This window comes from Typha latifolia, chromosome 7 (assembly GCF_019914945.1).
Source record: "Typha latifolia isolate L0001 chromosome 7, TyphaL0001v2, whole genome shotgun sequence".
Classification (NCBI taxonomy): Eukaryota; Viridiplantae; Streptophyta; class Magnoliopsida; order Poales; family Typhaceae; genus Typha; species Typha latifolia.
The window spans coordinates 2,320,841-2,333,382 of NC_133092.1; the positions used below are offsets into that span (position 1 = coordinate 2,320,841).

Sequence of the window (12,542 nt, forward strand, 5' to 3'; positions counted from 1 at the left end):
TTTGGTCAAAAATTCGCACAAGTTCAGTAGACCGAGATTGATTAAAGACAACGAATATTCACAGGTGTGTAACCTACCATTTACTGGATAATTCAAACTCATAACATTCGACAGTCAGGCTACGGTGGTCAACTTTTCTTCCATTCTCTTCGAGCATCACATGATGCAGATCTGTTTCCTTTTTCTATGAGAAAATTTGAACATTAAATGCAGACGCTGTAATTTGTCCCTTTAACAATTAACTAACAAGAAGAGGAAGAAAAGAAAATTGAAGCAAACTTTAAAGCTTAGTATTAAAGTTTTTATTTGTACCTGTCATGCAATAAATATAATTACGACTACACAACTACTATAAATAAGAACAAGGTTTCTCTCAATTGATGGCTAGCTTCCTTACATCAAAACTACGATTCAGACATAGGTACATGACTTCCGCGAGAATTTGATCGGTTTCGTGTTCTTGGAATCAACGACAACCGGGCATGAGACATGCTTCCGATGCGTCACCCTGACCAGCTTTCCGACGACGTATCCCCGAGAGGTGATCTCAAAGTCGAGCATCAACGGGACTGCACCGCCGGTGCTAGATAGAGCCAGACCTGCTCCTGCTCCATAAAGAGGAATTTTTTCACCATGTAAAACTACAGACACAGTCCGGTGGCTCTTTCTTGGCTGGTAGTACTTGCTCAGCTGCAATCAGAAGGAAAAGGAGAAGGTTTTTAAACCATGATTGTTTTCAACCTGGCGATAAAAGGAGTGCCTTTGAATTGAATAACATCTGTGACATTTCTAAGAATCCAAACTGCAGTTTAGTGAAATATAACCGTCAGATTACTGGAGAAATAAACATATCATACATACAAAGAAATGAAAAAAAAAGGTGATCTTAACAACAAGAACTTGTAGAAATGGTAATCTCAGAACTGAAGGATGATGAATTACCTCGCCTGAAGCAACAGTGATCTCGGAAAAGATGAGGTGAATAGTTTTCGAAGTAACATGAATGCCAAACATAGTAGCAGGGTTGTGCACATTTATCTTTAAAGAACAGTTCACCGTGACCAACTTGGTCGGAACTCCAGTGTTATCTGTACCCTCTCCAGCGTAAAAGTTATTCACTGCCAGGCTCTATGACAACAATGTTAAGTTAGCATAAATTATCCAGAAAAGATAAGGTTTCCAGCTTCATATACTTATGCTTAACCCTTGAAGTAGAAGACTGAATAAGTAGTCACTATCAGAATTTTAAACAATTCATAGTAGTCGATCTCAATTCCTCGTTTTAATAAGACCTACTGTGGAATTTCATCTTATTTGTAAGAACTTGAATGCACTGTAACAATTAAGCTCAAAATAACATGCTTATATTGATGTTTTAAATATAAAGAGGGTGTTCCTTCATCAGCACTTCCAGTTTCCTTTCTGATCACCAAGTACTGCTAAAGTCACAACACCCTGCTCGTCTTCCAGTAAATTATCGAACAATCGCAGCAAGGAAACATGATTTTATAAATAACTTTGAAATCAAAAGAAAGAAAATTTCATCTTTAACTCCTACCCAAATAAATTTATCAACTCATCACCAACCATTAGACAACAAAGAGAATAAGGAGTCCTCCCTAATGCAAATGGATTGTACCTTGACAATAATATCTGCGTCGTAAGGCCGGGCAGCACCCCATATGATGAGGCAGAAGACAGTAAACAGAAGAACAAAGCCGAGGAAAGCCAGAACAACCTGACAACGGCGGGAGATCCCCTTATCCTCATGAAGATCATCATAATTACCCTCTTCCTGGATCACATTGCACTCCGGCCAACCCTTGTCGTTAACCCTCTTCCGGCTCGCCTTGCGGCCCCACGACGACCGCAGGTTCCCGGAGAACCGGCTCGCGGACGACTCCCTCGAGTGGCGGCCGAAGGACGGGTGCGAGGGGGACTCCATGGGGCTGTTGTAAACCGGCGTGGCTTGGATCGACGACGACTTGTCGCCGTCATGCGAGTCCCTCGACGGGCTCTGCACGTAGTACACCGGCCTCTTCGGGGAGCGAGGCGGCGACGATGCGGCTAAGCTGGTGACATCCGAGTCGGATTTTGCATGCATCATCTTAAACCTTCGAAGACTGCAACAAAGAGCGAATTGTCACCCCAAAAAAAATTTGTGACAAGAATTGGAGCGAAAACCAGAAAATTTTACCGCTAAATGAGATCAAAATCTCTCCTGGAAAACAAATTAGGAATGGGTAGCAAACTGGGACGACAAATTTACACTTATTGGCCCTCTCGATGATTCTATCTAAGATCATAAATCTTACGCCAGAAAAAGAGAGACGTGGAGAGAGATTAATGCATTACCTCTACGGGAAACGCTTCCGCGTAGAATATATATATGTATATATATTGAAGAGGGGAAACGAAAACGAGGCGTTTCCGCTCGACTCACAGACGAACCCCAAGGAAAGCAGTGGAGGGGACTGGGGACAGCAGAGAGCAGACGAGGAAGACGAGCGAGAGTTAAGTGGGTAGCACCGGATCCGCTGTCTTGTTTCCCGCAGACGCTCCTACACATTTACTTCCATTGACGTGGCAAGATGCAAAAGGCTGTTTGCTATTCTGTGTAAGCAGCTGATCCCCGTGGCCAGGCTTCCGCTTTTACGAAGTGTCGGCAGAAGTTTCTGCCCTTCTATTCTCCTCCATTTCAATTTTGTCCTCCTTTTATTTTCTAAATATATACTAAATTTAATTCTTGGAATTTTTTTTTCTCATTTAAAAATTTATCTTGCAATTAATTTCTTTTAGAAAAAAAAATGGATGTCTTAATAGGTGCCTTATTTATCAGCAATTATCTGGAAGAAAATTTAAGTGGTGATCTTTTTAGAAATTAATATGCATGGTATATCATGTGCAAATGACTGTTGCTTATTGGAGAGAAGTTGTTGGGGTTGGTATAGTGTGATCAATGCAATGGCATTAGGATATTTTGTACACCATTTTCTACCCACTATCCAAGAGCAATTAATGCAGACATATATGAATTCTTGATAGAACAAAGTTTCCAGAGAAAATTACCACATAGTAAATAAACAAGGTTTTGAAATCAATGTTTCATAGAGATTCTTCATGAAGATTTACACCATCACCAGCTTTGGGTTTTGAGTTCTAATAGATTATAAAGAAGGATAATATCACTTTCCGGAATGAGATCATCAGTTTTTTTTTTAATCTCTTCATTATCAAAGAGAACTCCAAAATTTATAACAGCCCAACTTGCTTTGATTTTTTTGGGTATAAAGTACAAGAAAACAACACATTATCCAGATGAACAAGAAATGTTATAGGATGCTCAGATAACCATTGTTAATTTAACCTGTCATGTTATATGATAATAATTCCCATGCAGGAGATTGAAAAAAATTAAAAATAAAAATTTCTCTACCTGCTTCACCTAACTTTACACAACAATGAATATTTGAGCAAGAATTTTACATGCCATTACAATCTGCCTGATCAGCATAACACAAAGGAGAAAAAAAGGAAACCTGAAAACCCAAAAGAAAGATCAATCTGTGGCCAAATCTGACAGTGCAAACTAATGGAGTCAGGAAAAGGATTTATATTTCAGCTTCGACTAGATCTCGCCCTTTCCACTTGGATCCTGTGTGGATCCAGTGTAGAGAGTACTTGAGGCATCGACATGCCCCCTGAGACTACAATCTCTACAATAAAAAAATGGATTAAAGAACGTTCAAGGCGTGAAACAAAACATAATAAGAAACCAAATTATAGCATAGCCAAAAACAAGAAAAGATTAATGCCAACAAAGAAGACCAGGGCTTACCTATTCCTTCACGAACAGATAAGTTTGGTCTGATAACATCCAGGGAGTTGACAAGGAATATATCACCAATGTAGAGATGGTTAGTTGGAACATAGACACAGCATAGCTCCTCCTCACCAGAATAACCCTGTCAATGTGACAGAAGAAAATAAAACATAAACTATAAGTTGATTGGGAAAAGGATCAGTAAGGCAGTGAAAATATAATTGCTTGCCTGGAAAATATTTCATGCAAATACATAACTGCACGATATTCCAGTTCTGGAATTGGCTTGTTAAAAACTAAATTCATTTTACCCATTAATAAGAAAACATTTTTGCACATTAGATATAAGAAAACACTTTTGCACATTAGATACTATTTGAGATGCATTTAAAATCATCAAAAGCATTAGTGGTCGTGATTCTCTTTAACCTGAAGAACAACTGAGGAAGTGATGAATCCAAAAGCGTATTCACCGATTCTGGGGTGCCTTATAATAGCGACTTCCTTGAAGGCTTGTTTGTTCTGATCTGTAGCTCAGAATATTAGTGCTAAGAATAAGCAAAATTAGCACAAACATACAGGAAAAGGAAATTAACCAGGTGATATGGCAGCACTAATTTGCTTGGAGGCATTGTAAATATGGCGGACGAATGGCATTCTTTTGATAAACCACTCTCCGAGACCAAGGATGGAAGCCCCAAGCCAGGATGACATGAACACTCCAATCAAGAAGATGAATGTTATTGAAGTTATAAAACCAAGTCCTGACAAAGAGAAAGAATCCACTCATTAAATCAGAAATGTAAGAATCTGGAGCAGGACTATCTTAAACAATCTTTAGTTAGAAGAGAGTACATAAATAATATAAAGAAACTGGACAGGCCAACAAATGCACCCAGCCTATAGGATGTCAATAACCATGCTAAAAGGCCAACGCATCAATTAGAGCAAATGGCCATTCATTCTGTTGGAAACGTGAAGATCATACCAGATTAAAGATCTAGTTATACTAATATTAGAGAGGCAAACCAACACACTGCATAACCTCAAGTAAGGTCAGATTAAGATATAGATGTAATACATGATAATTATCATACCTGTAACCTAGTTACAACACTTAAATAAGTTAATCTGCTGACAATATATATGGAGCAAACTCAAAACAGTTACACTGATACAGTATAAGCAATTAAAAAAATGGTCCACACAAAATATATGATATCCATACCAAATATGTTCATTCCAAGTTGAGCATATATTGGAGAGAAAAATCCATCCACAAAACGAATAAACCACCAGGTGATATAGAAAGTTATAGCAATCGGAAACAGGATCACACTGCAAAATACAAAGATATGTTAAGAAAGACAATACAATTAGGAACTACGGAATAGAACTCATAACATCATTTCTTTAAAAACTTCAAATACTCCTATGGATACAATCCAAAAATATGGTAGAAATTTGAAAGTGAGATTGGCAAGCGACCAGTGTCAATAATTTATCTCAAGGAGAAGAGTCTGACATTTTCTATAATGCACCAATAAAAGAAAATGTTCTCTGAGTTTGTCAAGGAAAAAGAAATGAAGCAGTGCAGTATGATGCTTTCTATCTTCTACGCTCCCTACAGAGTCATATAATACAGTTCTCCATTAAGCTGAGACAAATTCTTGTAAGAATAACATTTCATCCAGATTGGCACTACCAGTATGAACAAAGAGTAAACATGAGGACAAATGAAGTTGAATGTCCCTGGTTATCAGTTCAATAGAAGTTTTGGTACTAAAAGAGGAGAAACTCACCATCCAGTCATGAACTTTTTTGAAGCCCAACTACGGACAACTTTATAGAACGCCTGCAAGGTATCACTTTTTCTGGTTAAAATAATGTTAAGTTTCTTAATAAACTTATTAGTGAAAACCATAAAATGAGCCCCAGGTTGCATCCCAAAACAATTCAGAAGTTTTTTAGCTGCTCATCATTTGGAGTGGAAGACTACTCTCTGGAACCTAGGGAGCTGATATCTACTAGTCACATAGGAAAACCTAACCTAGTCTTAAATGTGAGGCAGTTCTACCTTGGTTTCAGACATGAATGACACAGACACAAATAAATATAAAGTCTCATTAAGAACTCAGAAAAGGTTATGGAAAATAAGTAACAGTACAGATAAGAACTCTCAGAATATACAATATGTAAGAGTTATGATACCAAATACCTCTACTGAAGCAACAAACGGTTCTTTGAGACTTTGAGTACCAATAAGATTCATTAAATTGTTTACTAAGTTTTAATCAGTAAGTAAAAGCTAATAAAGAAGAGGAGAACTATCTTCGAGGAAACTTGGCCCAAATGCCCGCAACCAAACAACCATTTCAAAAAAGACAGTATAGAGAATTAAGTCCTAACAAACCAGGAAAATCACTACAAAGAGTGAGTCTAAGTAGAACCAAAATGCACGGTCCAATCATGCAAAACTTTCAACCAACAGGGAGTTTATGCTCTCAAAGGTTAGCTCTTAAGGAAAGAAAAGCGAAACTAATAACTCAAGAGTATGTATCAATTAAGATGAATTTCCTAAAATCCAGCCCGTAATCAACGAACAAGAAACTATGCAGGAAAGAAGAACTATCTCGGAATAAATTTTGCCCAATACTCCCCAATCAAACAGCCAATACCTTCCTAATAAACATGCTCCTATTTCAAAAATTCGAAGCAACGTTACCAAACAGACGGTTTATGCTCTCAGAAGCTAATTATTGGACAAAGAAAACAAAAGTAATCGGAAACCTAAACCTAAGGATCACCCGAAGAGGATTCTCTAAATCCAACCCCTAAATCAACAAACCCAAGACCAAAAATCGAATCTTTAGCAGAACCCAATCTACACAAAGAGACGAATCAAATCACAGAAGATGAACCAATCGAAGTGAGACCTCTCTCCCGGAGTGGTGGTGGTGGCCAGCGGCGGCGGCGGCGGCGGCGGCGGAGGAAGAGGCCTGGGAATCGGAGTCGTCGGCGGGGTCCTCTCCCACCGGGATCAGCAGCTCGCGATCTCTCTCCCTGCTCCCCATGGTGATCGACGACTTCTCTTCTCCCATCAGATTCTCCTCATCTTGATATTTCTCTCTCTCTCTCTCTCTTCTTGCTATTGTTTGTTGTTAAGCTTTTGGAATATCGAAACAGATCGAAGAAGAATCGGAGGTTTTCTGTCTCTCTCTCTCTCTCTCTCTCTCTCTCTCTCTCTCTCTCTCTCTCTCTCTCTCTCTCTCTTCTCGTATTGCTCGAAGTATGCATGCGAGTGATTAACTCCTCTCTCTAAGAATTTTATATTTCTCAATCTACAAAATACTAGACTAATTGGGTTTTTTCTGCTAAATTGCTAATACACCTAAAAAATAGGAAATAATTTGCAAAATATTTTCGCTGTAAGAAGACTGATATCTAAATTGCCTCTTAATCCTAATAAATACTGTTTAATTTAATTAGATTTGATGTGATGTGATGCGATCGATGCCACCGAGGAGACAGCAGGATTGGATTGGGATCCAGTTGTGGCTCCCTGACTGGCTGACAGCTAAAACTCGTTTTGCAGTTTCGACGCCTCAGCATGATCACCCGCATCGCTAGCTGCATGAAAATGCTACACCCTGACTTATTACATTAATTTCTATTTATTTTTTAATCGTTCAAAAGTCTAATAAAGGATAAATATCATTGTTACACTCGTTCTGATTAGGGAGCCCCCTATTATTGCCACGTGGAGCATCAAGCGCTGCCACCTAATCCAGCTTTACCTTCTCCAACTTTCCCTTGTCGCAATTACCAACTACTGCACAGAGAGAATCCAACAAAAACGATAGCTCGGAGGCCGTGCCACCCACCGCCTCTTGCAAGCTTTTCCTCTTCTGATCCCCTCCAAAACTCGTAACTATCTTCTTTGAATCTTTCCTTGTGCTAAAAGAGAGCAGAGAAGATGTTGGAAGGGAAGGCCATGATCCAAGACACCGACATGCCGGCAAAGATGCAAGTCCAGGCCATGTCGTCCGCCTCGCAAGCCCTCGACTTATTCGACGTGGTCGATTGCAGGAGCATAGCGGCGCACATCAAAACGGTAGACTGATGATAGATTAACTTATCCGACCCTTATCGGGATAAAGTTATCCTAGTTCCTCCCCTTGGTTGCATGCAGGAGTTCGATAGGGTGTATGGGCCCGGGTGGCAATGCGTGGTGGGTTCCAACTTTGGGTGCTTCTTCACCCACAAGCAGGGAACTTTTATCTACTTTTGCTTGGAGACTCTCAACTTCCTCATCTTTAGAGCAGCTGCTGCATCCTAATGGAGTCGATCTCTAGCTAAGTCTTAGGTTAGACTGGGTTTTGTTAATAGATGATAACTTTTAGTGTTTGCTTTGGTGTTTAAAAGTTGCATGTCTAAATTTGTATCAGGAGATCTCTGTGATAGCAACTCAACTTGGGTTTCATATTGTTTACTTTGCAGATTAGCCCCAACATAAGTGCTATAACGAACTCAAATGGGACAAATATAGATTGAAGACGTGGCATGGAAAATAATACCACCCATTGTATATTTCTGTACAGAGGATTAAACTGATTCAAGTTCCAGTCAGTGTGGTAAATTAACTTTTTCAGAAACTTTGATCAAAAGGTCAAATAATATATACATATATTCCAGCAGGGAATAAAAATAAACAGCTTTGCAAAATCAATTTGAACAACATATGATTTTATTTGATTCAAATAGTTCCATTGGCAAATAATGTCCAGTACATCAATCACCACGAAGAAGTTAACAGCTGCTAAAATTCCTTCACATGAAAACAGTTGAGTAAACATCCAGAATGAATCACCATTCACTAAATAGTTCGCTATACAGCATACAGTGATCCTGTCTAAATTCCCCCAAACAATCAAACTACTGGAGTCAACAGGGGTTTCTTCATCACATGTGCCTCTAAGTTACCCAGAACCAGATCTGCCATATCCTTACGAGTTTCCCAGGTTCCACTCCCTATATGAGGAACCAACGCTACGTTCTCCAGCTCAAACAGCTGTTCAGGCACATATGGTTCCTTCTCAAAGACATCAAGGCCAGCTCCACCAAGGCGACCCTCAAGCAGTGCAGAGACAAGCTCAGGCTCATCCACATGCGGACCACGCCCAATGTTGATAAGCACACCTTTCGGTCCTAATGTGTCGATGACTTCACGGTTGACGATATGGCGGGTTTCCTCAGTTAGCGGACATGCCACCACAAGCACATCACAGTTGGCCGCCAGGTCAAGAACACTTGAGCAGCACTTGTAATTCGGATATGACTTCTTTGATCTTGAGTAGTAGCAGATCGGGCAACCGAAGGCCTCAGCTCTCCTGGCTATGGCTAAACCGATCCTGCCAAGCCCAATAATGCCAACAGTTTTCCCACTGAACTGCAGGATACAGAAAAAGAGAGAAAGCAATAACACTGTGAGTAATGTATATGAATGAAAGTTCCATTCAAAAGATTCAAGTGCAAAAGCTACATCATGAGATCCCCTTAGTACTTTCTTACCAAATTAATTCGTCAAGAAGAGGCCACATAACAAAATCAAGTCCAGAAACCAAAGTTGAGCAAACTAAGCTAAATGGATGTAGTTGTAAGTTGTAACAGTCACACTAGATGTGTCTCCTTTAATGGAAAACTTGTAGGTGTGGGATCATAATTCCTATCAAGTAGTCGCAACAATGCACTGCAGTTATTGCAAGTTGGCTCAATGCATACATGAAATTCTACAGGATTTCTTCTCCTAGATAGGTTCCACGGCCCTTAAGAATTCACACATACAGGCTTCTGATAGATATTATCTTTCTCAAATCTTCTGTTAGAATTTCAGAGTGGAAAATTTTGTAAATCCCATAAGAGATCTGAATATCCAAGAATCCTGATCATCAGTCACTATTGATAGTTCTTCTCAGATGAGTAGTGTTCACTCAGAGCTCCTGCACCTGCAAAAAAGCTGTGTTTCGAACATAGTTTTTTCCACACAATGCAGAAAGGGATTTATTCATGCAACTTTTTGTACGAGAAAATAAAAATAAAAAGAAGTTACTGCCAAATGCATTCTTTATATTTATTAAGTGAGAAATCTATCAGATATTAAGATGGCGAACTGATGGCATAAAATAAATCAGACAATTTCTTGTCACAGGAAAAAATATGAACAAAAGAGAAAAGAGGAGAGTAGAATTTAAGACACTCAACAACCTATGCATCAATACTCAGCAGATACAGGATGCTTAAGCATAGCAAGGAAACTAGGTAAATTACTATGAAATAGAGATCTTAACAGAAGATGCAGAACTAGATTTCTCTCACATAGAGAGAAAGAACCTGAATTATTGTAATCAATTTACTTGCTCATTTGTCATTGACCAAATAGCCGCATTACACTTTACTACCTGTGGATCAGATTGGCAAAGGAAAAGGTCGATGCAGGTATACATTTTGCCACCACCTTATGGAAATACAATGTACAAAAACCTATAATTTGAGAATCGTGTTATCTCTCTCGAGAAAAGACATACTCTACCAACATATCATGTAAATAAATATTTTTGTTGCAGATGAAGAAGATAATGTTTGTCCATATTATAAGATATTGAGGAGGTCAATTACTTCCCATCATTCCAGATGAGATGTATAATTGTATATCATCTTCTCATACATGTTATGACATCATGAAAATTTATGTTCTCCCAGATTTGTCGTCACTTGTGGTAAACAGGTAAACAGGTAAAATCCAGTAAATAACAATGGCATCTGCAGAATTTCAAACTGAAGTAAAAACGAAGAAAAGAAAAGAAACTAAAGCTCCTACATTTAAAGGGCTTTATGTACAAGTTCTAACATTTTCATATATGAATTGGTTCAGAATCAAGTTGATTTCAGGGTGGTTCCCTTTTTGTATCTTTTTCTCCCCTCCTAATTTTCTTTCCTTCTTCTGCAACAGTACATCTTAATTCTTCTATCTTCGACTACAAAAATGAAGCCTGCAGCACTAATCTTCTCCACTACTATCTACAGTACGGTCCAAGTCCCTTCTACCGAATTCATCTGAGCTATTCAACATTTATATGAACTATTACTCCAAATCGGATAAATTCACATATAGCAATTTTTCATAGATACAAGAACTAACAACTACTTAAAACCTCTACACTAAATTAGCATCCAAAAGTCCTAACCTAGATATTATTCTCTAAGTACCAGTGTGTAATTAATAGGGGAAAAAGAAAAAAAAAGAAAAACCTCTAACAGTATCCAGAGAAAACAACTGTACGAATTAAAAACTTCCAGCAAAAAAGACAACTTTAAGCAATCCAACCAAAAAAATAAGCCGCCTTTATAACTAGTTTATCTAGTAGACAGCCAATAACAAGAAGAACAAGAGAAGGACCAATCCATCACTAACCCTGGTAGACAGCTTAATATCTCCCTTCTTCAGCCAGTTCCCGCCCCGGACGTAACGATCCGCCGCAGGAATCCGTCGCAGGACGGCGATAGCGAGCCCGATCGCGAGATCGGCGACATCTTCCGTAAGCACATCGGGCGTATTCGTAACCCTAATACCCCTCTCCCGGCACTTATCGAGGTCCACCTTATCGAGTCCGACGCTAAAGGAGGCTACAATTTCCAGCGCCGGCAACGCCTCGATCATCGAGGCATCGGCGCCGATGTGGGCGTTCCCTACGACCGCCCGGATAGCGCCGGAGTTCGCTTTGAGGTACTCGGCCCGCCGTTCCGGCGTGGTTTCCCACAGCCGGAAGAGCTTGAAGCGGCGATCGAGCTCCTCCTCGAGGTAGGTATTCATGGGGACGGTGAGGAGGACGCCGAGGGATTCCATCGTATCCCCGCCGTTGGTCGGAGATAGGGCTAGGATTCGTAAGAGCCGGCGGAGTGAGAGAAAGAGAGAGGAGTGCGTGTGAACTAGAGGCCTCTGGCTAGTTTTGGTGTGACATTCTTTGGTACGTGTCACGGTTCTACTGGTTAGAAACCATATTTTATAGGGAGGAAGTCGTGTGGTTGGTGAGGCCTTGAAACGTGCCAACGGCCGAAATGACCACGGTTTATTGGGCTTTCGGATCCGGATCAACCCGACCCAATAAACCATACTGGTCATGAATCATGAATCATGATTCAAGGATAAGGAACGAGTGAAGCAAGGAGAAATAGAGATCTGGGGTTCTTTTTTTCGCATATTACCGCCTATATTTTTGGTCTTCATGATGCTATGCAGAACAGAGCAAGTTTTGGCTTTTGAAATCAACTAGTAGAACATTGCAGGTAATGGAGAAATGCGACTGTGAAAATATATCATTTAGATATATTATCGATTTGTAGTTTAACATGTCGGAAATTATTACAATGCCTTTATACAGTTAAAGGATCTACCTTTCCTACTTGCTGGCTCTTGAAGGTCTTCATATCAGCATAAATGAATTATGAATAGAGGTAATGAGAAGTGACCCTTCTGTCACCAGACAATATGAAAAATAAAATAAAAAAAAAGCAAAGCCCAGCTTACAGTTTCATTATAAGCATGCTTGCTTATAAAACATTGGATTATTTTTGCTTTGAGCTAAAGAACCCCTGTAAATTTGTACAGAATTGCAAACATACTGAAACCTGTGTCGATTAGTTTGTTCTATGATTTTATCGC

General features: G+C 39.5%; 4 protein-coding genes across 6 annotated transcripts; 1 reads left to right on the forward strand and 3 right to left on the reverse strand.

Annotated features, from left to right (window-relative positions):
- Positions 1-268: 268 nt before the first annotated feature.
- LOC140792394 (uncharacterized) lies at positions 269-2,517 on the reverse strand. Of its 2 annotated transcripts, none has more exons than XM_073143374.1 (4): positions 2,356-2,517; positions 1,640-2,123; positions 943-1,128; positions 269-690 (listed from the first exon to the last, which is right to left on the reverse strand). In XM_073143374.1, the coding sequence occupies exons 2-4, from the start codon at positions 2,105-2,107 to the stop codon at positions 412-414; spliced, it is 933 nt and encodes a 310-aa protein (XP_072999475.1). In that variant the 5' UTR covers positions 2,108-2,123; positions 2,356-2,517; the 3' UTR covers positions 269-411. The 2 variants fall into 2 exon arrangements, with proteins under 2 accessions (XP_072999475.1, XP_072999474.1); XM_073143373.1 differs by having other exon boundaries at positions 2,198-2,371.
- Positions 2,518-3,310: 793 nt separating this feature from the next.
- On the reverse strand, positions 3,311-7,290 carry LOC140792909 (protein CONTINUOUS VASCULAR RING 1-like). Its single transcript, XM_073144139.1, has 7 exons — positions 6,760-7,290; positions 5,626-5,678; positions 5,052-5,161; positions 4,420-4,587; positions 4,253-4,350; positions 3,839-3,965; positions 3,311-3,716 (listed from the first exon to the last, which is right to left on the reverse strand). The coding sequence occupies exons 1-7, from the start codon at positions 6,922-6,924 to the stop codon at positions 3,619-3,621; spliced, it is 819 nt and encodes a 272-aa protein (XP_073000240.1). The 5' UTR covers positions 6,925-7,290; the 3' UTR covers positions 3,311-3,618.
- Positions 7,291-7,578: 288 nt separating this feature from the next.
- Positions 7,579-8,452, forward strand: LOC140792395 (dynein light chain 1, cytoplasmic-like). Of its 2 annotated transcripts, XM_073143376.1 has the most exons (3): positions 7,579-7,937; positions 8,016-8,189; positions 8,324-8,452. In XM_073143376.1, the coding sequence occupies exons 1-2, from the start codon at positions 7,800-7,802 to the stop codon at positions 8,160-8,162; spliced, it is 285 nt and encodes a 94-aa protein (XP_072999477.1). In that variant the 5' UTR covers positions 7,579-7,799; the 3' UTR covers positions 8,163-8,189; positions 8,324-8,452. The 2 variants fall into 2 exon arrangements, with proteins under 2 accessions (XP_072999477.1, XP_072999476.1); XM_073143375.1 differs by lacking the exon at positions 8,324-8,452 and having other exon boundaries at positions 7,581-7,937; positions 8,016-8,308.
- A 100-nt stretch (positions 8,453-8,552) lies between these two features.
- On the reverse strand, positions 8,553-11,875 carry LOC140792393 (hydroxyphenylpyruvate reductase). The gene is made up of 2 exons (XM_073143371.1): positions 11,295-11,875; positions 8,553-9,272 (listed from the first exon to the last, which is right to left on the reverse strand). Exons 1-2 carry the CDS (start codon positions 11,724-11,726, stop codon positions 8,754-8,756), a joined length of 951 nt encoding a protein of 316 aa, XP_072999472.1. The 5' UTR covers positions 11,727-11,875; the 3' UTR covers positions 8,553-8,753.
- Positions 11,876-12,542: the final 667 nt, after the last annotated feature.

Excerpts from the sequence above, each read along its gene's own strand:
- LOC140792909 (XM_073144139.1), bottom strand. The coding sequence starts at position 6,924 with ATGGGAGAAGAGAAGTCGTCGATCACCATGGGGAGCAGGGAGAGAGAT. Across the intron at positions 5,679-6,759 it reads ACCACCACTCCGGGAGAGAG|GCGTTCTATAAAGTTGTCCG; the intron begins GTCTCACTTCGA and ends GATACCTTGCAG. Across the intron at positions 4,588-5,051 it reads ACTTGGAATGAACATATTTG|GACTTGGTTTTATAACTTCA; the intron begins GTATGGATATCA and ends TCTCTTTGTCAG.
- LOC140792394 (XM_073143374.1), bottom strand. The coding sequence starts at position 2,107 with ATGATGCATGCAAAATCCGACTCGGATGTCACCAGCTTAGCCGCATCG. Across the intron at positions 1,129-1,639 it reads ACGCAGATATTATTGTCAAG|AGCCTGGCAGTGAATAACTT; the intron begins GTACAATCCATT and ends TTGTTGTCATAG. Across the intron at positions 691-942 it reads TCACTGTTGCTTCAGGCGAG|CTGAGCAAGTACTACCAGCC; the intron begins GTAATTCATCAT and ends TTCTGATTGCAG.
- LOC140792393 (XM_073143371.1), bottom strand. The coding sequence starts at position 11,726 with ATGGAATCCCTCGGCGTCCTCCTCACCGTCCCCATGAATACCTACCTC. Across the intron at positions 9,273-11,294 it reads ATATTAAGCTGTCTACCAGG|TTCAGTGGGAAAACTGTTGG; the intron begins GTTAGTGATGGA and ends TGTATCCTGCAG.
- LOC140792395 (XM_073143376.1), top strand. The coding sequence starts at position 7,800 with ATGTTGGAAGGGAAGGCCATGATCCAAGACACCGACATGCCGGCAAAG. Across the intron at positions 7,938-8,015 it reads TAGCGGCGCACATCAAAACG|GAGTTCGATAGGGTGTATGG; the intron begins GTAGACTGATGA and ends GGTTGCATGCAG.